Source organism: Barbus barbus (genome assembly GCF_936440315.1).
Source record: "Barbus barbus genome assembly, chromosome: 27".
In the NCBI taxonomy this organism is placed as follows: Eukaryota; Metazoa; Chordata; class Actinopteri; order Cypriniformes; family Cyprinidae; genus Barbus; species Barbus barbus.
The window spans coordinates 22528649-22555063 of record NC_136755.1 but is presented as its reverse complement, the minus strand read 5'-3'; the positions used below and the strand labels follow the sequence as shown (position 1 = coordinate 22555063).

The window sequence follows — 26415 nt, the reverse complement described above, 5'->3', positions numbered from 1 at the left end:
GACAACACTGAGGATTTTTCACTGGAGGAAGAGTTATTATGGAATTTTTGGGCTGAAGTGACCATTTAAAGTTAAAATACTTTGGATTTGTTTCTAAAAACACACAGTTTTTGCTTCACAAGATATTAACTGATAGGCAGAAGTCGTGTGGATTACTTTTGGATCATTTGGACTCTCATTCTGACGGCACCCATTTACTGCAGAGGGTTCATTAGTGAGCAAGTCATGTAATCCTAAAATTTCTCCAAATTTGTTCAGATAAAGAAACAATCTTGCACGTATTATCCAAAGCAATTAGATGCTAACGGTTCTATAAAGATTATTTTCTCCAAATATCTGTTCTTACGAAGAAACAAACTCATCTTGGATGGCCTGGGGTGAGTAAATTTGAATCAAATTCTCATTCTTGGGTGAACCATTATCCTTTAATATGTATTCACATACAGTTAGAATTTCATGCAAATATTTTATTAAACCTTCCATGGCAAACATATGATACGTTATATTAACATGACAACTGAGCCAGTCTTTATCATCAACTGTCTGTGGTACAGTGATGTATGGCAGAAACTCAGGTGAAGGCGGAGCTTAAAAAACAGCTGAAGGATGTGGGTGTGGCAGCAAGAATGCAGGTAAATGACAGACAGCAAAAACAAAGAGCACTTGTAGAATACGAAGAGATGGGACCAAGACGTTTATACTTTGAGAATAAAATACAGCAGAAACACCAGTTTTCAAACAGTGGATGGAAACTAAACAGCCTCTGACAAAAGAAGATGACCAGGTTTGAGAAATAGCTCCTTCATTCTTCACACACAGAGAAGATGACATGTAAGTTCATTAAAATGCTAATCCTTTACATTTATACGCAAATATTATTTTACTTTATACTGTAGTATGTGTGTGTATATATAAACAACATATTTATTTATATATTTATAAATATATATACACATTTATATATTTAATTATTATTAATATACATAAATAAACAACAGAAAAACCTTTAACTTGATAGACACACTTTCACTTTCAACTATATTCTAGTTAAATCAAGATTTGATAAATCAAGAAGTTGGTATTTACATTATACCGAGCTCACATTGGGTCCTGCGTTCACGTTTGTGGTTCCTTTTAATGTGAAGACATTAAAAAAATGCAGAGAAACTGGTTGAGTGAATGTCTGGTAGTCTCATACACAAACTTAAGATGTCAAAATCAGACAGAAAGAATGTGCTGACAAAGGATGATCAGTAGTGGGAGTGTTCAAGGTGTGATGTTGTAACAATGTTTTCTTTTTTTTTTACTGTATGTGCACTGATGTTCTTGATAATCTTGATAAATTCCAATGTATTTTTAAACCATTGATCACAAACGTCAATGTTGTGACTACGAGTGTAGATCATATTTTCTTTTCATGCTCCATCGTTACCATGATGATATTATAACAAATATTTAGCTGGAATCAAATAGGATGGGACTTTTGTGCAATGTGACGGTGTTGTCTTGTTTTACAAGACAATTGCTTGCATATTTCATTGCTGAATAAAAATGTCAGAGACAATTAAAACAAAAGCAAAACTAGCTTTATGATTGATACTTAAAAGCACTGCGAAACATACAAATCATTTACTGACAAGACACATTAACAAAGTATAATAAATATTCTCTGCAAAACACATACAGCAAACTATACAGTCATGGCCAAAAATATCGGCACCCTTGGTAAATATGATCAAAGAAGGCTGTGAAAATTAATATGCATTGTTAATCCTTTTGATCTTTTATTTAAAAAAAAAAAAAAAAAAAAAAAATCTAACCTTATATTGGAGAATAAGATATTTTCTCATAAGAATTTCTAGGGGTGCCAATAATTGTGTCCAACATGTATTTGAGAAAAACATTTATTTCATAATGATATTTCCCCCCATTTTAAATTCTTATTATCCAATGAAAGGTTAGATTTTTGTGAATTTTTAAAATAAAAGATCAAAAGGACTAACAAGGCAAATTAATTTTCACAGCCTTCTTTGATCATATTTACCAAGGGTGCCGATATTTTTGGCCATGACCGTACATGGGTAATCAATGTCAAATATTTGAAGCCTGGTTTTATGTCTTTCAAAGAGAGCTGCCAAACTGCACACATGCACTGCATGATTATGCCAGAGATGTTATATACACTCATAAAACACATAAGCTGATGCATGTGAATAGCATTGCACTTGAATTACTAGATATCAGTTTACATGTACTGTTTTGAAGTTGGTGTTTTGCCATATGTATTTGCAATATAAAATGGTGGTAATGTACATTTTTTCTTTTACAGTATGTCTAATTCAACTAACGCAACAAATCTATGTGTATCAGGCACTCTTTGTGGTAAGTAGTGTGTTATGTTCAATTTATTAGATTTAGTCTCTCTATACACTACCAATTCAATAATAAATGAATATTTTTTATTTACATATATGCATTAAATTGAGCTAAAGTGACAGTAAATAAATGTATAATAATGCTGAAGATTTCCATTTTAAAAAATGCTAATTTTGCATTTAAAGAATCCTGAAAAAAAATTCTACCAAATATATGCAGCACAACTGCTTTCAACATCAATAATAAACAAATGTTTCTTTAGCATCAAATCACCATATTAGAATTATATCTGAAGCATCATGTACAAAATTGACGTTTTTATTGCATTTTTGATCAAATAAATGCAGCATTAGGGAGCACAAGAGACTTCTTTTAATACATGTGGAAACATACTTTTCTCATCTATGACTGTTCATTCAACAGTTCATTATGATTACTGACATTTTCCCCAAATTCTTGAACATTCACTTCTTGTACAATAATTATCTGCTTTATCTTTTGAAAATTTCCAAGATTTTTTAAACTAGGAGGCAAGTAACCTGGACCACTACCCCTGTATAATTAGGCTGCTTTCAAGTCCACTTGACCACAATCAGACACACATCTAAGGCCTTTACATAACAAAAAAATAACCAATAATAAATACCACAAAAGAAAAGGACAAATAAACTTGATTCAAGAACTGAAAATCACATCGCTCTCTGGAGAGAGCCTTGAAGGAAGCTCAAACTTGTTCTCTCTCATTCATAAACATATAGATGATGAACAATCACATAAAATGATGAAAAATCACACAGACAAGACAGGAGGTTAAAGGTGGGAGACATCTTTTCAAGATAGGAAAGAAAAAGACAGAAAAAGAGAGAAGTCTGCCCTCACAGCCAGACACTGTTTCAGAGAGGAACATGACTGATCTAAAACTTTAAAACCTCATCATCTCCACCAGTGCCACTGCAGACAATGAGCACTGCATGTTCCATTGATATAAAGGACGTGGGAGGAGATTAGAACAATAAAGCTTGAGAGAGTGTTCAGGTGTCTCACTGCATGACACACTCAGCCCCCCCTTTATATGTGACTAAAACATCCAAACATGTGACACAAGGAATTCAGTTTCTAATCCCATTGTGTTTCTATTTTCTTTGCAGAGGTGCTTTTTTTTGAAGTTGAACTGATTGTCATTCCAGTGCTGTTTCTACTGGCTTTTCTGGTCACGCTGATCATTTTGTTAGTGCTCAAATGCTCCCATAAGCCATCACATCTTTATGGACACCACAGAAATGAAAAAGATGACACACAACAGCATCATAACACACACAGACACCGTAACAGCAACAGACGACATCTGCAAGGCATTGACGGTAGCTACGGCATCTGACTTTGTTACACACTAAATACTCAAGTCGCTTGTTGTTTGTTGTGTTTATTTAAAGGTCTTCCGGTTCATGCATGACAGACATGTTTATTTATAAGTCTTCCTGACCATGCATGGTCCCTATGTTTATTTAAAGGGGTTCCCTTTATGAATGATTGCAATATTGATTAATAGATTATCTTGTTCATTAACTATCAAAGAGTTTATTGAAAGGTCTTTCTCACAAGTTATACTGTAAGAACATACAACTAATTCATTTTTTTTTTAAATAAGTCTTTTAATTTACTTTGCAACAACAGCTCCAGCAGAGCTGAACCCATTGGAACATGAGGTTATTCCCATGACAGCCCGACCTCACCATGACATGCAGAATTCAAGCCCTGCCGTACCTCAACAAACCACCGGGAGGCATCCGGACCTCTTTCAGCTGGTCTCGCCACTTCCTCTCACCTTCTTAGTAAAACAAGACAACACCTTCACATTGCAGAGAGCCGTCATGGACAGACAGCCAGTCGTTTTACGAGTGCTTAAAGGTACTGTTCGATAAGTAGTATTTTATTATTAATATTATTTTTATTTGATTTTAATAATATTAAAATACAATTTATATATAGTATACTATTTCATTTAATATTTCGAGTTAGCTATTATTTATTATCTTTTCAGTTTTCATTTTAATTTTAGTTGAATTTTAACATCATTTAAAAAAATATTTCTATTTAGCTTTATTTTATTTCAGTTTTAGTTATTGTAGTAATTATTTCATTGCCGTTTTTCTGTCATTATTACTCAACCTCATGTAGTTCACACCCGTAAGACCTTTGCGCATCTTCTGAACGTGTCGTGGTACGTGAACACGCAACAAAGACTGACATGGAAGAGAAGAAATTGTTGAATAAAGTCATTATTTTCGTGCACAAAAAGTATTCTAGTAGCTTCATTACCACTGATGTCACATGGACTACTTTAAAAATGTCCTTACTACCCTTTTGGGCCTTGAACGTGTCAGTTTCATTGCTGTCTATGCAGGGTCAGAATCAGAAAGCTCTCGGATTTCTTAAAAAATATCTTAATTTGTGTTCCGAAGGTTTTATAGTGTATTTTATTATGAATCAGTGGTAGAATTCTGCCTCACTTGTTATTAAAGCTTAGCTCAGGGTTTGCAACTAGAAGGTTGCAGGTTCGATTCTCGAAAGAATGAGCTACAAAACCGCACCATTGTGGCCAGCAAGATAGATAGATAGATAGATAGATAGATAGATAGATAGATAGATAGAAGACAGTCATATAGAATGACAGACAGACAGATAACCAGACAGACAAACAATCTTACTTTCTTCTACTTTTTCCCACATGCAGAATCAGCCAATGCCAGAGAGCACCAGTCCTTTCTAGGGTTTGCCCACTTCCTTTCAGAGTTGGGACCGCATCCATCGTTGCCCAAATTGCTAGGGGTGGTGTCTGTGCAAACACCGTTGATGATTGCTGTAGAGGAACTGGAACACCGAGACCTGCTGAGCTTCCTGTGGAGGTGCAGACAGGTACATGAGTAATGCTTCATTTTCACTCTTATAAGGGACAACGATAAAACTAGCTTGGCTTTCCCGTGTCGAGATATTTCCTTATGGGTGTGGGACAGTCAAAGGGATTTTCCCCGTTTTTAGTTTACATCATATAATTATAATTTTTTTTGGACAAAAATGCAAGAATTGTTTCTTAATCAGCAAATCAGCATATTAGAATGATTTCTAAAGGATCAGGTGACACTGAAGACTAGAGTAATGATGCTGAAATATCAGCTTTGCATCACAGGAATGAATGTGAACTAAAAGTCTCAAAACTCCAATTCTTCTAGATAAATATGACACGAGTCACGACTAGCAATTACTGTAAAATATTGACATTACACAGCTGAGGTCACCTGAGAGTGGACAACAGTGGAGGTTGTGTCATTCCTGATGATCTCATCTGTAATGGATTGATTAAAAGTCAAACTACTAGTTTATACCTCACCTTTGTTTTGACTGACTGTAAATCTCTTTCACAGGACCACACAGGTCAGGAGGCACCGTGTGACATGACTGAAAAACGAATCTTTACCATGGGCGCTCAGATTGCATCTGCTCTGGTTAGATAACGAATCAGCTTGCATGATATATACAATCATATTGACAGACAAAAGCCTGGCAACAATGTATAAACATATATTTATGAATGGAGAGATTTATAAGACACACCAGGCACGCACATACTGGCAACTACATAAATCACAGAGCCTTTTCCTTTGTTTGACTCTGGCATCCATTAATCATGGCCAGTCATGAGCACTTAACCAAATCATTTATGATTTACAATGTACCATAAATACTTTGTCACACCCAAGATCAAGTTCTCATTCTAACTCATTCTAACACAACCTGTTCTGAAATCACAGGAGTATCTGCATAGTAAGAACTACATCCATGGCAATGTCAAGGCTCGAAGCGTCCTGGTTGGTCGGGACCTGTCGGTCAAGCTGTGGGGTTTGGGTCCGGCATATCGCAGAAAAACGAGTGCAGGCTCTATAGATGTAGAAGATATGGAAATTAGAAAATGGCAAGCTCCAGAAGCATTAGCACGGCAGCCTCTCCAGCAAAGCAGTGACGTGTGAGTTTGTGATTTATTATTTGTATTTTTAGTTAATGTTTTTGTCACCTTTGATCCTGACTTTGTGTCCTTTTCTGTTTAATCCTCCATAGATGGTCCTTTGGCATTTTGCTGTATGAGATGGTGACATTAGGTGAGCGTTTCTGTCATCCAGTATTATAAAAGTCTCCAGTACAGCTAGAGCTGCAAGGTTCCATTTATATGGAAAAAAATAATCATATTAACAAAGTTGTTTGAAGCTCTTTATCACCTTGTTTTTAATCTCAGGAGAGCCGCCCTTTCCCAACATCATGGTCAGCGAACTTCTGCAGCATTTACAGAGAGTGAACACACTAAAGAGACCACCCAACTGCTCTAACACACTGTACGTCTCTTTACCCACACATATACAGTAAACATGTTTATCTAAAAAACATGCACTTTACATTTATTTTGTTGCAGTTAAGTATAATAATCCTGGTGCACTACGTCATACACAAAAATACAAAACATCATTGTTGCATGTGCCAGTAAAATAATGAAATGGCTAAACAACACCCTGATGTACATAACTGATAACAAACTATTAAGAAACAGAATTATGTAAACAAAATAACATCACATTTGAAGTCTAATTCTAATGTCAGGTTAAAGTTTGTCAAGATGCCATAATAAGACCATGGCATAATATTCTAATAATATTTCTTCTCTAGATTTTCTATTATCAAATCCTGCTGTCAGTGGAAACCAAAGGATCGAGTCTCATTGGCTGAGCTGATCAGAAAGCTCCAATCAGGAGAGAGAGGCGCTAATGATCAGGCAGTGCTGCGAGTGTCTGAGCCGCTGGACATGGAGAAATACATGAGGGAAGCGGGCTATGGAGAATCTTTCGATTATGCGGTGCTCTAATGTTCCCTTTATGTGTCAATCAAATCCAAAAGAGCTGCACACTTGCTATGCATAAATGAACAGTTAAGGTTTGAGATTGGCACTTTTACAGAAAACCACTGCTGGTTACAGACAGTGACATCACTCAAATTTAAATTTAAAGAAGCACATTATCTCATCAGGCAAGCATGTGTTATTATTGAGGACTTTAGATTAAGGATAATGGCTAAAAGCTTAATTGTAACAAATGAGAACGAGGGAATGTTACTTAAAATATGCAACAGCGTAAGAATGTGTCATACATATATATGCATAAATATGCAGATAATGGACAAAAGCTACAATGTAAACATGTATAAAACACACAAACAAACTGTGTCTAGTAATAGTTCAGGTATTGGGATTTAATTTATCATTATATTTATTTAGGTTGGACCATTATGTTCACTGCTATGGCTAATTCAAATGGTATAAATTAAAATTATATTATTGGCATACTTTTTGGTAACTGGAAAGTCTATCGCATTATAATGAAGTATGTATTTAAAATACACTACTTATTCATGTAAATATATATATATATATATATTTTGCCAGTTTAGTCATCGTTAGTGCAGTTGTAAATAATAATGGTCACCTGACTTATTCGAAATTAGGCCTTCTTTTAAATATTTGGTTTTCCACTTACATCTTCAAGCCTGCGGTGTTGTTCCGTGGGGGAACTTGAAGTAGGTTTTATAATAATCACGGTTGATGAAGCATAAGAGTGATGCTAATCTGATTGGCATCAAAGGTCGTTATCAAAGATGATTGGTTCTTTACGCGGAACGATGCTAATGCAGACAAATTAAGTTGTGTTATTTGAATATCAGTTCAGTGATTAAAAATACTCACTTGTGTTATCGGAAAGAACTATAAATACTCATTATCAAATTCATATTGTTATTTACTTTTACTTTACTTACTTTTGTCATTTAGCAGACGCTTTTGTCCAAAGCGACTTACAAATAAGAAAAAGTAACTAAAACTAAAAGTTACAACTGTATAAATACTATATAGCTACCCACATATTTAAGAAAATAAAGAAATTAAATAAAATTGACACATGCATATAACATTTAAATGATAAATATATAAATGAGTAAACTAAAATAAAAAGCGATACTTCTATCCCTTGCCAGTGTCCCTGCCCGGTGGAGTCGCACGGTAGAGTTGATGGTCTTCACACTAGGAGGGCTTCACACGACGACTGCCGCGGTATAATAACCTTTTTTATACCAATCCAACAAATCACCATTTCAATTCAGCTGGACCCACTTTCCTGTTTATCAACTAAAAATGGCCAAGCAAGTGCACACACTGACAAGATACGCGATACAGTACGAGACCAAACGCGATTTCAGCACCTCTCAACACAGTAAACAAAAATAAGCACATTTATATATTTAAATAAGCACATATTTATATGCACATTGAGTAAAAACAGTTATCTTTATGACTTTAGTTATCTTGAATATATTTTTTTGTGATGACAATTAATAAATTGACCAAAATACCACAAATGTTACTGTATTATTAGATACTTCACTGAATCTGATGTATCCTATTAACAATTAGGAAACAGAAGTAACAAGAAAATACGTTATTTAGACTATTTATTCACAAAATAATACAGTACAGTAATAACTGTACACAGTACCACTCATGATTTTGTAACACATTCAGGAAAAGCCACCATAAAATATACAAACGTCAAAACATCAACACTTCTGTTTAGCAGACACCCTCCTCTTGACCTGCAATTACATCAATTAGACCATTCAACACAGAAACATGAACTTAGGTATTTACAGGGTGATGCTCTTCTAACTGTACAGTCAGCAAGTAACTATGAGTTGTGTACATTATGCACAATAAAAGATACAATATGTGGAAGGTATAAACAGTTAATAATATGGTTGTGTTTGCTAATGTTAGAAGAGGGCTTGCTCAATGTTAAGCTGCTCTTGACTGCTGGAATACAAACCACAGTGCACTACTGCAAGAGGAATGTTGTCTTTTTTTGGTCTTTTTTGGAGTTTCTCTCCATGCAATACATACATGACCACAAGACATCAGAATGGGAAAACGCAGTTCTTCATATTACCCCTGGCATATAAATGTGCTTATTAATAAATACTTTTACATTCAATATCTAGACAAAAATAGCAACACCTAAGTAATGGCAGAATAAAGTGTCTATCGACTTACATGATAGAAATTATTGATAAAGATTCTCTAATAAAAGTAAAAAATAAATGTATGAACAAAAAAATACTATATGTGTTCTCTATGAAAGGGATTAATGTCGGAATGAATGTCGGAATGTAGGAAAGTGCAAAACTACTATTATAAACACATTTATTCAAATCAGGTGAGACTTGTCTCACTACTCTGTCAAACCTCAAAGTGAGTCGGTGCAGCACAAGTAACGCTGGAATACAAAATCACCAAGCACAGGAAATTCAGTAGCGGGATTAATGGTCATAATCTAGCAAATTTCCTCTTTGATTACGTTTGCACCATTTGCTAAAAATCTTAATCTTGGATATCTGAAATGTGAGCTGTATGTGAGACTGTATATACAGTGAAATTCACTGACCACTGGTTGGTCCATTTGCATCCTTTACAATACAACCTTTACTGTGATTTAAGATAAATGAGTGATTTATTTGTTCGAAGAGTCTGCTTCTTTAAATGTTTTATTTTTGGCAGTAAACTAGCGATTTTATTCTTGGCATAAGCTTGACTAGCGAAGCACTTCTATAAATATAATATTTTAATGAATCTTCTAATTAATTATGTTTTAAGTGTTTTTGATGGTAGCAGTGATCTGAAGTAATGAAAATGTATACACTATATTTTATACAAAATAAACATCGTCAGTGCAAAAACCTCAAGATTATGATGATCGCCAGCTATCATTCAAGAGAAAAACACTTTGGATTTTCTATAAGCAAAAAAATGAGGTTTGACAGTTGAAAATGGTGAGTACTATGAAGGCTAAATGTTAAAATTCCCTTTTTTTAAATTTCCCTGTTTGAGTTGATAAAGGAAGCTATGTCCAATTTGATAAATCATATTAAAACTGCACTAAAAATGCACAAACAGGAATGAGTAATAAAAGGATAAAACCCTTAATACATGAATCAATATTGCACCAAACCATCAGTTGTCAAACTACACAATAAAATAAAGCTCATGTACTATGAGCTCTCGTATCCTTTCAAAATATGTCAAGAAAGATCTGTGACTCGCCACTGTGGTTCCTTTCATAATCTGTTTACCTTAAATAATCTCTTTCCAGTAAATATATCTCTAGTATTATATTTCTATCTTCAGTGATACATGTCATGGCTTTAATCATATTAAGATATATAGTTACACCGTTTCTTAGATGGTGGAATTAGATTTCTCCTCTTTACTAGAATCCACAAGTGGCTGGGTAACTGAGCTCGGTTTCTTCTCCACCTTTTTGGCATCTGCCGCAGCTTTCTCAGACGAGCTTGCACCCTGTTCTGAGGAAGATTTGGAAGCTTCCACCAATGGGACCTTTTCTTTGACTGGAGAGGCAGGAAGTGCGACTCTGCCGGGCTCCTCCATGGAGGTGGCAGCCACAGGCGGAGCCCCGCTAAAACCTCGGGCAATGTCATCGAAAGTTCGCCCTTTGGTCTCCGGTACTTTGAAGTACGTAAAGATGAAGAAGAGGATGAGGAAGATCATAAATATAATGAAGACATATGGCCCACACAGCTCCTGCAAATCACAAACAATAAGAAAAAAGTTAATTCTGACATTGTGCACACATTTTACCACAAAAATCACGATACCTCATACCTCCAGTTTAGGGAAGCTGATTCCCACAAGGAAGTTGGCTGTCCAGTTGGAGCATCCTGCAACGGCCATGGCGGCAGGACGTGGCCCTTGGGAAAACAGTTCAGCCACTATGAACCAGGGAATGGGTCCAGGGCCCATCTCAAACATGGCCACAAAGGCAAAGATTGCAGCAATGCTGAGGTAGCGGAGAGCCTCAATGTCCTTCTGCTCAGGGACAAAGATAAGAAAATACAGGTATGACATTAGCATTCTTATGATGGCCAAATATTTACAATGACTGTTTTGAATCTTCAGCAAAATGAAAACAGACAGCAAGACCCACCAATAAGAGAGCAATGGTCATGGCCAAGGCGCTGACAGCCATTCCACCCAAACCAATAAGGTGCAAAGTTCTTCGTCCTGCCCTCTCCACCAAGAAAAGCTTGTAGAAAAGGAAAAATTTAAAGTATTACTTCAAACACATCACAGATTTCGTATGAAGTTCACTGATAAAATACTTACAGATACAATGGTAAAGACAGTGTTAACTGCTCCAGCTCCAATGGTGGCATAAATGGGCTGACTCACTCCAGCTGACTCAAAAATACCAGTTGAGTAATAAAAAACCTTTGAGAAACACAAAGACAAATCCAAATGGTTAACTAAAGAATGTAAAGTGATAGTAAAACAAGAACACTAGTGGATATTAGGGGTGTAACGATACACCAGTGGCATGGTTCGGTTTGCTGTGGGGGTAGGGTTCATGTCATCTTACCAGCAATGCTAAGGAACAATAGATTCACTTAACTCAACAATAACTTGACTTAACTTTTTCTTTATTAACTTTGGCTTCACATTTTTAGTGCAGTCAGCATACCGGAGTAAACAAAAATGAAATAAATACCTCCAATGTAGACTAGTCAGAATAAAACATTTCTCTCTTTAGTGCAGCCAGCTTAACAGAGTAAACTAAAATGAGATAACTCTAATGTAGGTAGTCAGAAATAAACATGTGTCTCTTTAGTGAAGTCAGCTTACCTGAAGTAAACTAAAATTAAATAAATAAACTCCAATGTACTCTAGTCAAAAATAAACACTGGCTTGTCCACTCTAAGAAACATTTGGAAGTTCAATTAAGTTTTAAGTTCTTTTTCAAAAACACCATCATGCAGCACATTCTGACAGAAATGCGGTCGCCTCATTCGTGCGAATCGCGCCACAGGATGTCTAATCGCGTCTTTGCATTGACTTAACATGTAAATCACTCGCGCTTAATGCTTCATTCGCGTCTGGTGTGAACGCACCATAAGATGTGTTTCCTGTCGTATAAGAGAGTTTTGTGAAACAGTTACGACAGATTGTGCGCTTTGTCTACGACACAAATTCCATTCCTGTACTCCACTGGAAAACCAAAGTGTTCCCACACAGGAGACTTAAATGTGTCCAGGGTATCTGCAATTTCAGTACTATGCGAAGCAGCCATCCTGCATATACTAGCAACCGAGTGTGACGCTCACTCCCAAGTCACATGAAATTACATGCACTTGGAAAACAGTAACTTTAGAATATAATATTTAGAACAAAATTTAAAAAGCTCTTATTAGTTGTTACTAATACAATTTAATTAAATGTAAGCAAAGAACAATTTGTTTAAATTAATAGTTAGTTACAGATAAGTGCCATTAACCTCAACAATGGGCAACAGGGGGCGTGAGAGTACCGCGGTACGCGACGAGAGTTCCGTGATTCGTATCGTGGGTGGTGTATCGCGATCTTTCGGTTCGGTTTGTGATATCGTTACACCCCTAGTGGATATTAAACATTTGACAGTCTGACCAAATAATGAGCTATAAAGTAGAAGTTACAAATCATGGTTGATATCAGAAATCATTTGTCACATTCAAAATGTAAGGTCAAGTCCGGCACATTGCATTTCAGGATACTGCATTTTGGAACATAATGAAAGTTTGGCTTTGGTCGCATAAGATCTAAGATGGCGCCGCAGATGGCAGCTTTGCTCTTCAGTGTTTGTACAGTTTTTGTTTGTTTTTCCTGTTTTTTGTTTCTCAAACACGATCAGTTTTACCAGGGATGACCTGTTGAACATTCGGCAGAACACAGCACGAAATCTTTTACCGGATTTTGATTATTCAGATGTTTTGCTGGACATTGTAGTAGGCGGAGCCGTAGCTCTGGTCAAATGCTTCAGGACGCGCAGACGGGGGAAGTGAGCCGGCACGCTTGTGAAGCTTCGTCAGCGCAGATTTAGAACGGCGCTGCCTAGCATCCATCTAGTGAATCTCTGCTCTCTACCCAACAAAACAGACAAACTTCTTTTGCTCTCCCGGACAAACAAGGATTTTTCAAACTCTGCTGCTCTGTGTTTCATGGAAACCTGGCTGAATGGCGACATACCAGACAGCCTGCTACATCTGGCTAACTTCCAGCTGATCAGAGCAGATCGCGACGCAGACACGGCGGCATGACATGCTTTTACATTAATGAGAGGTGGTGTACAGATGTAACTGTTAAAGAAGATGTGCTGTTCAGACCTAGAAACGCTCTTCATTAACTGCAAGCCGTTCTATTCGCGTGAGTGTCTACATTCCACCGCAAGCGAATGCGAGATCAGCTTTACAGAAACTTGCTGATCTGATCACAGACACAGAACAACAACTCCCAGACTCTGTTTTAATCATTCTCGGGGACTTTAATAAAGAAAATCTCTCCTGCGAACTGCCAAAATACAGACAGCACATCACATGTCCCACCAGAGAGAGTAATACATTGGATCACTGTTACACAGCGATAAAGGACGCATATCACTCTGTCCCACGAGCAGCTTTAGGACTCTCTGATCACTGTCATCTCATACCGACCTACAGGCAGAAAATTAAATCTGCAAAACCTGTATTAAGAACTGTTAAAAGATGGACTAATGAAACACTCTCTCTCACTGATTGGACTGTTTTTGAAGCTGCTGCAAACAATCTGGACAAGCTCACAGAGACTGTAACATCTTATATCAGTTTCTGTGCATCAGGATATGTGCATTCCTACCAAGACTCATCTAACTTACAACAACGACAAACCATGGTTCACTGCAAAACTTAGACAGCTCCGTCAGGCCAAAGAAGATGCTTACAGAAAGGGGGATAAAGTCTTGTATAAACAGGCCAAATACACACTGGAAAAGGAGATAAGAGTGGCAAAGAGTAATTATTCTGGCAAGCTAAGCAACAAATTCTCTTCCAGTGATTCTGCTTCATTGTGGAAAGGTATGAAAGATATCACCAGTTACAAGACACCATCCCCAAGCACTTTGGAGAATCAACACCTGGCAGACAATTTGAATGAGTTCTACTGCAGGTTTGAAAAAACACCCCACACCCGCCCTGAACACCTCTCCACACAACCATTCACACCTCCAGCAACCCCCCTCTCCCCCACACCTGTAATTCAGATCAGTGAAAATGATGTGCGCCAGGTCTTCAGAAATAACAAAAGAAGGAAAGCACCAGGCCCAGACGGTGTGTCACCAGCCTGCCTAAAAACCTGTGCTGACCAGCTGGCCCCCATCTTCACACAGATCTCTAACAGATCACTGGAGCTGTGCAAAGTCCCCTCATGCTTCAAACGCTCCACCATCATCCCCATCCCAAAGAAACCCAAAATTACTGGACTTAATGACTACAGACCTGTGGCTCTAACGTCTGTGGCCATGAATTCATTTGAAAGACTGGTTTTTGGCTTATCTGAAGGCCTCCACTGGACCCCCGGCAGTTTGCCTACAGAGCAAACAGGTCTGTGGATGATGCAGTCAACATGGGACTGCGCTTCATCCTGCAGCATCTGGGCAGGCCAGGGACTTATGTGAGGATCCTGTTCGTAGATTCAGCTCCGCTTTTAACACCATCATCCCGGACACCCTTCAGAATAAACTGACACAGCTCTCCGTCCCCACCTCCATCTGTCAGTGGATCACCAGCTTCCTGACAGACAGGCAGTAGCTAGTGAGGCTGGGAAAGTTCTCATCCAGCACCTGTACGATCAGCACTGGAGCTCCTCAGGGCTGTGTTCTCTCCCCACTGCTCTTCTCCCTGTACACCAACGACTGCACATCTAAAGACCCCTCGGTCAAGCTCCTTAAGTTTGCAGACAACGCCACACTGATCGGCTTCATCTAGGACAGTGACGAGTCTGCTTACAGACTGGAGGTTAAGGAGCTGGCTGTCTGGTGCAGTCTTAACAACCTGGAGCTTAACACGCTCAAAGCTGTGGAGTTGATCGTGGACTTCAGGAGAAACCCCCCTGCTCTCGCCCCACTCACCATCATGAATAGCACTGTGACTGCAGTGGAATCATTCAGGTTCCTGGGCACCACTATTTCTCAGGACCTGAAGTGGGACATTCACACTGACTCTATTGTGAAAAAGGCCCAGCAGAGGTTGTACTTCCTTCGCCAGCTGAGGAAGTTCAACCTGCCACAGGACTTGCTGAAACAGTTCTACTCTGCCATCACTGAATCCGTCCTCTGCACTTCAATAACTGTCTGGTTCAGCTCAGCTACCAAATCTGACCTCAGAAGACTACGGAGGGTAGTCCGGACTGCTGAGCGAATCATTGGCACAACCCTCCCCACTCTCCAAGAACTGTACTTATCCAGAGCAAAAGGGCTGGCAAAATCACTCTGGACCCCTCACATACAGCACACTCCCTCTTTGAACTGTTACCGTCTGGTCGATGCTACAGAACTCTGAGAACCAGAATGACCAGACACAGGAACAGTTTCTTCCCTCAGGCAATCCATCTCATGAACACTTGACATTAAACGTGGAACACACAACTCTATTATACATTATTTATTCACCACATTTATTTTTTCATTTCAAATTTGCACAAATCAGACCTGTACACACATAATTGTCTATATTATATATTGTGTTTTTACTATTTCGTACATTGCCTATTTGTATATTTGTATATTATTCTTTTATTATCTGTGTCCTGTCCTGTTGTCTTTCTGTTGCACTGTGGAGCTTCTGTCACTATAACAAATTCCTTTTATGTGTAAACATACCTGGCCAATGAAGCTCATTCTTGTTCTGATTCTGATTCTGATTCTGATTCTGATTCCAAGTATAGTAAGAGTAAGACATCCAAATATTTACTGCATATATAAAGTACGCATATTATAAACAATATACATACTGTTTCACATTCAAAATAGTAGTATGCTGTAACGAGCACAGTGTATGATGTGTAATGTATGTCACTCACAGCGTTGATGCCAGACAGCTGCTGGGACAGCTGCAGCATGACAGCGATGAGCAGAGGCTGGCGGTAAGCAGCGGTGCGGAAGAGCTCTGGGATGGTCACCTTCTTCTCCATGGCCATCTTCAAACTCTCCTCCTTCATCTCCTGCATGTCCTTCCCCACATCCTCGTAACCACGGAGACGCACCAGTGCTGAGGGACAAAATAATGGAGTTTTGGTCATACAGATCTAACAAGAAAGAATACTAAATTTTGGTGTGGGTAAAATTGTTGAGTGTTTCTGAAAGAAGTGTCTTATGCTTACCAAGGCTATATACACTGCCATTCAAGTAAGATGTTTAATGTTTTTTAAAGAAGTTTCTTATGCTCATCAAGGCTGTATCTATTTGATCAAAAATACAAGAAAACCCTGTAATTTTGCCAAATATTATTGCAATTTAAAATAAAAATTTTCTATTTGAATATACTTTAAAATATAATTTGTTCATGTGAAGCAAATCTGAATTTTCAGCATCATTACTCCAGTTTTCAGTGTCACACGATCCTTCAGTAATTATTCTAATATTCTGATTTATAATCAATGTTGGATATTTTTTGGGACCTGTGATATTTTTTCAGGATTTTTTGATAAATAAAAAGTAAAAAAAAAAAAAACACTGTGTTTATTCAAAATAGAATTTTTGTGTTATAGTATACACGACTTTTCAAAAGTGTGGGGTCAGTAATTTTTTTCTTTCATTTTTGTTTTTTTTAAAGAAATTAATACCTTTATTCAGCAAGGATGTGTTAAATGGATAAAAAGTGATAGTGAAGACTTACATTGTTATAAAATTGTTACATTGTTCTATTTTGAATTAATGCTGTTCTTTTTTAACTTTTTATTCATCACAAGAATCACACAAAAAAGTATCACAGGTTCCAAAAAAATATTAAGCGGCACAAAAGTTTCAATATTGATAATAAATCAGCATATCAGAATGATTTCTGAAGGATCATGTGACACTGAAGACAATGAAGTAATGGCTGATGAAACTTCAGCACTGCGTCACATAAATAAATTATATTTTAAAGTACATTAAAATATGAAACCAATATTAGAAATTGCAATAATATTTCACAATATTACAGTTTTTTCTGTATTTTTGATCATATAAATAAAGCAGAAGAGGCTCCATTAAAAATCTTACTGATCCCAAACTTTTGAACAGCAGTGTATGAAGAGTTCAGGTGCAAAAGCCTCTAAGTGCCATTTGAAATTTTCTTCTAAAATAAGCATTTTTATCGGGCTCCTATGTGTAGGTTTAGTAATTTCACTTTAATGGCAATGAAATTGTGATTCACTTTGCCATTAAAGTGAAATAACCAAACATAAGCCTGAAAGAAGTACTCATTTCAGAAGAAATTTTCAAATGGAACTCTTCATATATATATCGTTTTATATATATATATATATATATATATATATATTAGAATGTAATTTATTCCTTTGACAGCAAAACTGAATTTTCATCAGCCTTTACTCCAGTCTTCAGTGTCACATAATCCTTCAGAAATCATTCTAATATGCTGATCTGGTGCTCAAGAAACATTTCTTATTATTATCAATGTTGAAAACAGTTGATCAGCTTAATATTTTTAGGAAAACCATGATACATTATTTCAGAATTCTTTGATGAAGAACAGCATTTATTTGAAAGAGAAATCTTAACAATAAACTTTCTATTACTGCCATTAATTACAATAAAATTAAAGTCTTTACCATTTTAACTGTATTATTTATTTTAACTTAATTGCATGTGTATATTTAGATGTATTCTAGGATAAAAGGCACTATTGCATCATCAACATCAAAGAAGATGCCAAAACCTGCTGTTGGTCTTTTGTCAAGTTCATGGACTCTTAAAGGCTCAAGCTTTTGTTTCCTCTTTAAGGAACAGTAAACCACAATATCAGAGTAGGTATGGTTTCTCCACCTTATTCCAGTTTCTTATTCTCCACCATTTCCAGTTTCAGAAAACACTTGTTACCAGGCTAGTTTAGCAAGTCTGACAAGGGATCAGGTTCTGAGATGAGAAATCTTTGCTTCGCAGCAAATGATAACAATGACTTCATGGTTTAAAGGTTTATGAAAAAGAACAAGAATCATGTCAATACCTACTGCTAAAAACATGGTAATGTCTGTTCTTCTGATTTACATGAATTCTGAATTCAGAACACTGAATAAGTTATTCTCTAATAGCCTGCTTCTTAGATGTTTTGGGTAAACAGATTCATTTTAAAGTGTCTCAGAAAATGGAATGAGGTAATGATGAGAAAATAAGAAAATACACATTTGTTATGTTAACAAAACCTGTCATATTATACATGTAGCTTAAATGATTTCACAAACTTTATCTGGCTTAAAGCGGAAGTGTGTAATTTCTCCATCACCTAGCATCACCAGACAGAATTGCAAAGACTGATAGCTTTCAAACAGGTTTCCTGAATACTTGCCAGCTACCACTGGTTGACTAAAACATAGTCCCACTCAAAGCTAGCTTTGCTGTGTCGGGCTGGTCAAGATGCTCAAAACAGAGCAAAATTTTGAAACTGGAGTTTTTTTTTTAAAGCATTTTACAACATATGTACTAACTGACATCTATTACACATTTATGTGCGTAATAATCTGGAGTAAAATTAATCATCCAGCTCCAGTAAATGATAACCTGTATGTTATTTAATAAAGGGCTCCTGTTTAAGCAGATGTTTTAGCTCATTTTGTCATCAGCATTCTCAAAGGCATAATTAACATTAAGTGGAAACATAAGGTTAAGTGCATTTGGCACAACTTCATTGCCACACAGATGAATGTTGTTCACCAAATAAAAAAATTGTGTTTTCTGAGGGAGTGGCAGCCAATCTTTCTCTTTTCTGACTAATGTAATCAATCTCCTGATATTTTATTCCTCTTTTGTACAGCCATCATGGATTATTTCATTTGCTATTGAAGCAAAAGGCAACGCAAAAGATATATTTGCTTTAGTTTGCTTTCACCACTATAAATGTTCTTTCAGCGTAAGCTGTTCAGTGAAGCATGGTAGCAGCTCAGTGGAGATAAAGCTCATTTGTGACTTCTTTTTTACCTTTACGGGCCTGTTCTTCCTCATTGAGGTTAATGAGCAGGAATCGAGGGCTCTCTGGACAGAACGGAAGCAGTATACACTGCAGGATAGCAGGTAGCACAGTTAAAGCCAGAAGCACAGGCCAGAGCTTATCTGAACCCAGCAGATACTCCAGACCAAAAATCTAGATGGAAAAGGACACGACTTATAAGAAATTTGAACATTTACAGGTATCATATGAAAACTGATTGGGTTACGATGGCATAAATTAGGCTGGAAGACTTAAAAATGGATCAGCAGGCTCAATTAGAAGCTTCATGTAACATAAGTGCATCAAAACTAATTAGAGGTGATATTTCCCCAAGGCTTTGTTGTGGCACAAACATATAATGAGGCCACAAGGCTCTTGAAATGATTTACACATTTTTTATAAACCATCTGGTCATATCCAAAATTAAAAACTAATGTAAATGCAACAAACTACATCGCTGTGCCATGGAATACTGTACCTGTGCAATTAAGATGCCCACCACAACACCAAGCTGGTGCAGGGTCCCAAAGGCCCCACGGAGGGGAGTGGGCGAGACTTCCCCAACATACATTGGAGTAAGACCGGTGAAGAGGCCACAGAACAGCCCAATAACCAGCCGACCGGCAATGATCATCTCAAAGGAGGAGCAGAGAGTGCACAGTCCCATGAGACCCCCACCAATCAGAGCCAAGATATTCACAAGGATCATAGAATTACGTCTGTGGAAAGAAAAACAGACAGGGAGAGAGGGAGTTCAATTGAATTAGAGACACTAATTCAGCAGTAAATAGAGGAAATGAGAAAAATGACAACAAGAAAGAGAAGAACACAATGTTAAGACTTGCACCCGTTTTGTTTTAGTCACAATTGGATGAAAATGTCACAACATATAGTCAATGTCATATTCATTCATTTTATTCTATTTTGCTCAGACTAAAATGATACATACTATTTTTGGTTGAAAATAATGTGTCAAACGCTAACCAAATATTTAAACACAAAAAAATGTAATAATAATTTAAATAATTTAAAAGATTAATCAACATAATCAATATATGAGTAAAAATGTCCTTGTGAACTCCTGAAATGATAACATAGAAGTAATAATAATTATGTAAAGTATATTCTTTTTTGCCATTTTTTATTACTATAGGACAGATCAGAACTGACGGGAAGTGAAGTGGAAGAGAGATAGGGGGGCGGGATCAGGAAAGGTCCTCGAGTTGGGATTTGAAATTGGGACGCCCGTAGCACAATGGTGCTGCATGTTGGCGCACTGCTCACAAAGCTATCAGCACCAACTATATACAAATATGTTTTCATCATGTTTTTACTTTTACTTTTGATTATTAAAGCACCTCCTGAATAAAAGTAATAATTTCTTTATAAAAAAAAAATTCTGACCACAAACTTTTAAATGGTAGCTTATATTTGTATATAGTTAGTTACTGTGTTGTAAAATCTTTGTGCTTTAAAAACAAAAGACAAAAATATTATGCATATTTTCTTTCTTGATTATTGCTGACAAAATCAAAAACCAACCAAAACCAGGGAGAGTGGCAGAGAAGGCCACAGAAAAAGAACAATAGCCACTGAGCACACATGAATGCTTGCTTTGAATGATGTTTTTCTGACAGTGTGGACAGTGTTCAAGCAGCAAGGAAGACAGAGGTCAACTCTTCTACTCTGAGTGCCCTCATTATAGTAAACTGCTTTTATTATTAATGAAGCATTTACTGTCCAGTTAAAGCAGCATTGTGAGTAACTCACATAAGTTGATGTATTATCAGGCTGAGGTTTTCCAGCACAACAACATAAATGAAAAATGACAACACTAAACTTCTCTGTTCATTTTGTACTGATGCATAAATTACATGGAAGACAGGTTCAAACCCATAAAGTAAGCATTAGATCCATGGTGCATTTTTACTAGAAAAAAATGCATTAAGCACTAAGCCTTGGCTATGACCTCAATGTGTCTTTACCAATAAATGTAAACCTAGGCATATATGAGTAATGCCACGGAAGAAGTCACAAGCTTAGGATTACTTTCTTTTCATTTAAAATGCAAAAGCCTCTGAGCATAGGACTTCCACAAATGTCCAAAAAGTCCAAACTCGTCAATATTTGCCCTATTACACATGATGACTTAATCTCCACTCACCTTCCAAATTTGTTGGCTACGACACCGACACTGAATGATCCCATCATTCCACCCACGCTAAAGATGGCCACAGCAAAACTCCACACAATGGTGCACATGCCCGGCTTGATAGGCTCCCCGTAACGCTCCAACCACGTGGCATTAAAGAACGCTCGCAGTTTCTAAGAGGTTAAAATGTTTTCATTGAAGATGGCCACTGCATATTTCCTCGATTCCCATTTGAGTATGTGTGTATTTTATTAAAGGTTTGATGAATCATTTTAGTTAAGTGCTAAATAAGTGTGTTTTGGTCATTTTAAAAAAACATACTGACCTCAAAAGTTTGAATGTGTAGTATATGTGTGTTTGAACTTTTGATTGGTACTTCTCACAACACATACACACTTACTAACCTGTTCTGGGGCATTGATCACTCCTGTGTTGAAGCCAAACTGCAGGGAGCCAATTGCAGCTGTAGATAAAGAAAACAGGAGGTAGCATGTCACCTGCTTCTGTAAAACAAGAGAGAATAGGTTCAAGATTGGTTAGTTGTGCATCATTTTATTTTGCCTATTTTATTTTAATTTTCACATTTTGATCATAAAAACGAAGCATACATACGGACTTTAAAAGAGAGTTCTGATATTAAAGCAGCCTATTTATTTATAAAAACAGTTATTGATATTCACAATTGTCTATATTTATAAAACATTTAAAAAAACATAGACGCCATGTTACTCATACTTTTTCTTGGGTTGTGTGTTTCTTTAAGTCCTAGTTTACTGGCTACTCCCCTAGATTCTTTTATTAACGTTTGATTGACTGATTTCTCGAAAAAAAAAAAAAGAGAGAGAGAGCAAGAAAGGTCGAGACATTCAAGAGAGATTTTCAACATATTTACGTCTGCAAAAAAAAAAAAAAAAAAAGACAGCCTGGGAAAGATTTAAATTAAATTAGAAACACCAATTCAGCACCAAACAGAGGATATGAGGAACATGGCAGCAAGAAAAAGAAGAACACAGTGATAAGACTTACATATTTTTTTAAGTCATAATTTTTGTGTTTGGATGAAAATGTCCTTTAACAATCATTTTGTTCGGACTAAAATTACATATTTTAGTTGACAATAATGAGCAAAATGACTGAATATACCTGTCAAACTGTAATAGACCAAATTTTAACAAAATATTTACAGATTTATTATAATAATTATTTAAGCACATAAAATATCAACATAAAATAAGTGAAAAATGTCTTTGTGAACTCCTGAAATAATAACATATAATTAATAATTATTATAAGCACAGTAATATATATAATTTATTAAGATATATAATATAATTATATAATTTTATTATTAAAATGAATCGCATATGTTTGCTTGACTGAATTGTGTAAAAAGATCCAGTAGTCACACTGCACTCCGCTTTTATGTAGTTAATGTAAACACGACAGCAGCTAACAACACATTATATTATTAAAGAGCTCATCTTAATCATCACAAATCAGCCATGTCCTAAAACGGCCCTGCCCCCAGCTGTAAGACAACACTGCGACTACAGATTCCGGGTTTCTAGGGCAATAGGACACAGCAGTGCTGACACTGTGAATTGTGAAGGGCTATGTGATGCTGAGATGGTCAGACATTCGACACAGGTGACCTTAAAGATATTATTGACTATATCAAAACAAAAGGAGTGTATAGTCTTCATCATAAACTGTATAAATACAGCAGTATTTCTAGGACATCTGTGTAGGTCGATGCAGTATTGCAAAGCATTTCTTGCACAACATTTAGCCTTATCAAAGCAAAACCAACTGGATGTAACTATCTGAAAGAAATGCAAATCAATTTCCTTGCCTAATCTGATCCTATTATTCCCATTACTTACTCTCCCTCTCTTCCGCACCCATACAAATGCTCTCAAGTCACGATGACTCAGTGAAATAAGTTTTGAAACAAACGTCATCTGACAAATGCATGGGTCAAACGCTCGGAATTAAAGAGCTACAAGACAACCTGGACAGTAAAGTCATAACATGTGTAGAGAGCTATGAATGAAATCATCTAATCTGCTCACAAGAATGATTTAATCTACTGATGTTGTGAGGGTTAAGAGGATAGAAATAAACGTCCAATACAAACAACTTCACTACCCACTCTGCCTCTCTCTCCTTGTCTCTCCTAAACATTTACATCCCAATAGGTCTTAATATCCTTTATATCCTGTCCTCAGCATCTCAGCCACTCCTTCATCGTCATAGAAACATCCTATGGGTAACAGCTGCATTGACATTACTTTCAATGAGACTACAGCAAACACAGGCAACACACTGGGATTATGCATGACACTGCTGATTGATCATATTGATTGACCTTTGACATACATTCAGTGCTGAAACAAAGACTGTATATACATATGAACAATTTCCATAACTAAAATGGTAAATCAAAGTCATGCAAAGCATCTAGGCCTACATTAATTACATTCTAGATGCAACACATAGACATACAGTATATGTAAACCCTTTCATACAATTAAACTGCATAAATGTCATATTTAAATACATGTAGAGCGATGTGGGAACATATTATAATAAGGACCAACCTTCTCCCCCTCCATCGTGCCAGAGTGGAAACGTCCAAGATTGATGAATTCCGAGTGAACGTGATACTTGGCACACACTCTTCTTATGCGATGCTGTTCGTGACTATTTTGCTTTTAAAAACTGCCAAAATTGTAAAACATTTGTAAATTAGCGTAAACATTGTGAGAGTCATACATTTTTTCCATAAACAATATGTTGCGTTATCATCAAAGACTACAGAATACCCTTAAAGGGACTTTAGTTATCATCTCCCGCAACATCTTTTAGAGCTCATTAAGCAAACCACACACGTTTTAGCGACATATAAGCCTGTATGATATTAAAATGTATAATTTAAGTAATAAATGACAGTAGTATTTTTGTTTGGCCAATGCTACATCCTGAAATTATCATCAAAGCACGAGTAGGCTACTGTTAGTTAGGCTACATCTTCAGGCGAACTTGTAAACTTTTGTGGTAAAATGAATGTTTGGAAACCGTTGTGAACAGAATGTTTATGTATAAATACGTACCTATATACTTAAAAATGAGAGAATAGGCCAAATGTTTTTTTGACCCCTCCCCCAAACCTTTTGTGACGACCCCCCAGCCCCCAAAACCTTTATTCTACCGTGCAAAAATACCAAAAAACAATAAGAAAATGAATCTATAATAAACAGGCTTAGTTAAATAGCCTAACGTTAATTAAAATCCACAAACTATACCCTGTCGAACAACAGGTGTTTCTGAATATTGCCAACTCCACTATTTTGACAAGTGAATTTAAATAGCATCTTCTTCACCTCAGACCTGTTTTTGATCATTAAACATTTTGCACGTGCAAAAATAAATATTCTCTTAATTTTAAGCGCCAACATCCCACTTTTATTAATACTGTACTATTACAGGTCTCATAACCATTTAAAAAACATAGCTCACATATGCATATAATATTTTAACATTCACCACAATTGTTCATTACTCTTTTTCACTTAAAGAACACGCCGTCAAATTCATTAACCTAAACAGACAAATAAGATCATAAAAGATGTGGCTACAACAATAATCAGCATCAGGCAATTATGGTAAGTCACATACTATTTAAATACCTGACAATTTAAATGTATATCATCAATTGAGTCTGCAGTTACCGTATCTCTCGTGCGTCGTGACCACCCCCGTTCGCGTGTGTGCACGTATCCCGTTGACCCACTGGCACTGAAGTCTGATCAAATTCGCTCCCGCAATTATGTATTCGTTCACTCGTCACACGCCGCAAATACACGACCAACCGCACGTTCCACTTTGACGGAATACCGGCGGCTGCGCACGTAAAGCCTCGCCCCCGCCCCTTTATTTATCCGCGACTCGTATTTCGCATCTCGCCTTGTGACAGCTGTTCCGTCATAGGGCCTTGTGATGCGAGTTTTCGGTTAGGATGCGGATTGTGCTCGTGGGGTGGGACCAATAGCATCCGATAGCGCCGCCCATGATGCTCTGCGCAGGTGACCTTGATAGAGCGTCAGATGATGGGTGCTACCAAATGGATGCAGCGCCGGGTACCACAATCTCCAAGGATGCAGCCATGCGGCTTTTACTTCCTGAAATTTGTAGAGCTGAAAAAGTAGTAATACAAATACTATTATTACACATAATATTCACCTTTTCTTATTTTTTTTTCTTTGTTTACCTATGAATATCCGTTGAAAACCGTAGTAGGCACATCCCACTTGCGTTTATTCAGGCCTATAAGAGGCACGTGAGTCATGGCAGTATCAAATTCTGCAGTACAACAGTCCAGATTCTACTGCAGGAGGAGTCACGCGACTCAAGATGATGTTGTGACACAACGCGGTTGCATCATTATACTGTAGGCTATATCTCATTTATGTGCACTGGAAAAAGTTTCTGTTGGTTTTAATATAGGCCTACCTAAATTCAAATGGTGCTGCCGACTTAACTATAAGGGGAGATTTGGGCTAATTGGCACAGGTTTTGTCAGGATATTGTTTGGCTATTTGTAGGCTAGTTAATTTTGTATGGGTGCATTATGTACAAATATTGGTTAGTTATTGAACATTTCCACCATATATCAGGACAAAAACAATTAACAGTGGGAACCTGCTGTTTATCCTCCTGAGACCCACATAAAAAAA

The 26415-nt window shown here is 36.9% G+C and overlaps 2 protein-coding genes across 2 annotated transcripts; one reads left to right on the top strand and one right to left on the bottom strand.

Annotated features, from left to right (window-relative positions):
- Positions 1–659: 659 nt before the first annotated feature.
- styk1a (serine/threonine/tyrosine kinase 1a) lies at positions 660–9543 on the top strand. Its single transcript, XM_079380542.1, has 10 exons — positions 660–831; positions 2330–2382; positions 3525–3737; positions 4051–4284; positions 5111–5292; positions 5799–5879; positions 6186–6397; positions 6490–6530; positions 6665–6761; positions 7090–9543. Exons 2-10 carry the CDS (start codon positions 2331–2333, stop codon positions 7283–7285), a joined length of 1308 nt encoding a protein of 435 aa, XP_079236668.1. The 5' UTR covers positions 660–831; position 2330; the 3' UTR covers positions 7286–9543.
- Positions 9544–10491: 948 nt separating this feature from the next.
- LOC306846866 (solute carrier family 2, facilitated glucose transporter member 3-like) lies at positions 10492–25699 on the bottom strand. Its single transcript, XM_079380539.1, has 11 exons — positions 25411–25699; positions 24280–24400; positions 22084–22182; positions 21692–21852; positions 20006–20246; positions 19518–19680; positions 16400–16587; positions 11642–11746; positions 11463–11561; positions 11141–11344; positions 10492–11059 (listed from the first exon to the last, which is right to left on the bottom strand). Exons 2-11 carry the CDS (start codon positions 24292–24294, stop codon positions 10697–10699), a joined length of 1638 nt encoding a protein of 545 aa, XP_079236665.1. The 5' UTR covers positions 24295–24400; positions 25411–25699; the 3' UTR covers positions 10492–10696.
- Between the last annotated feature and the right edge of the window lie 716 nt (positions 25700–26415).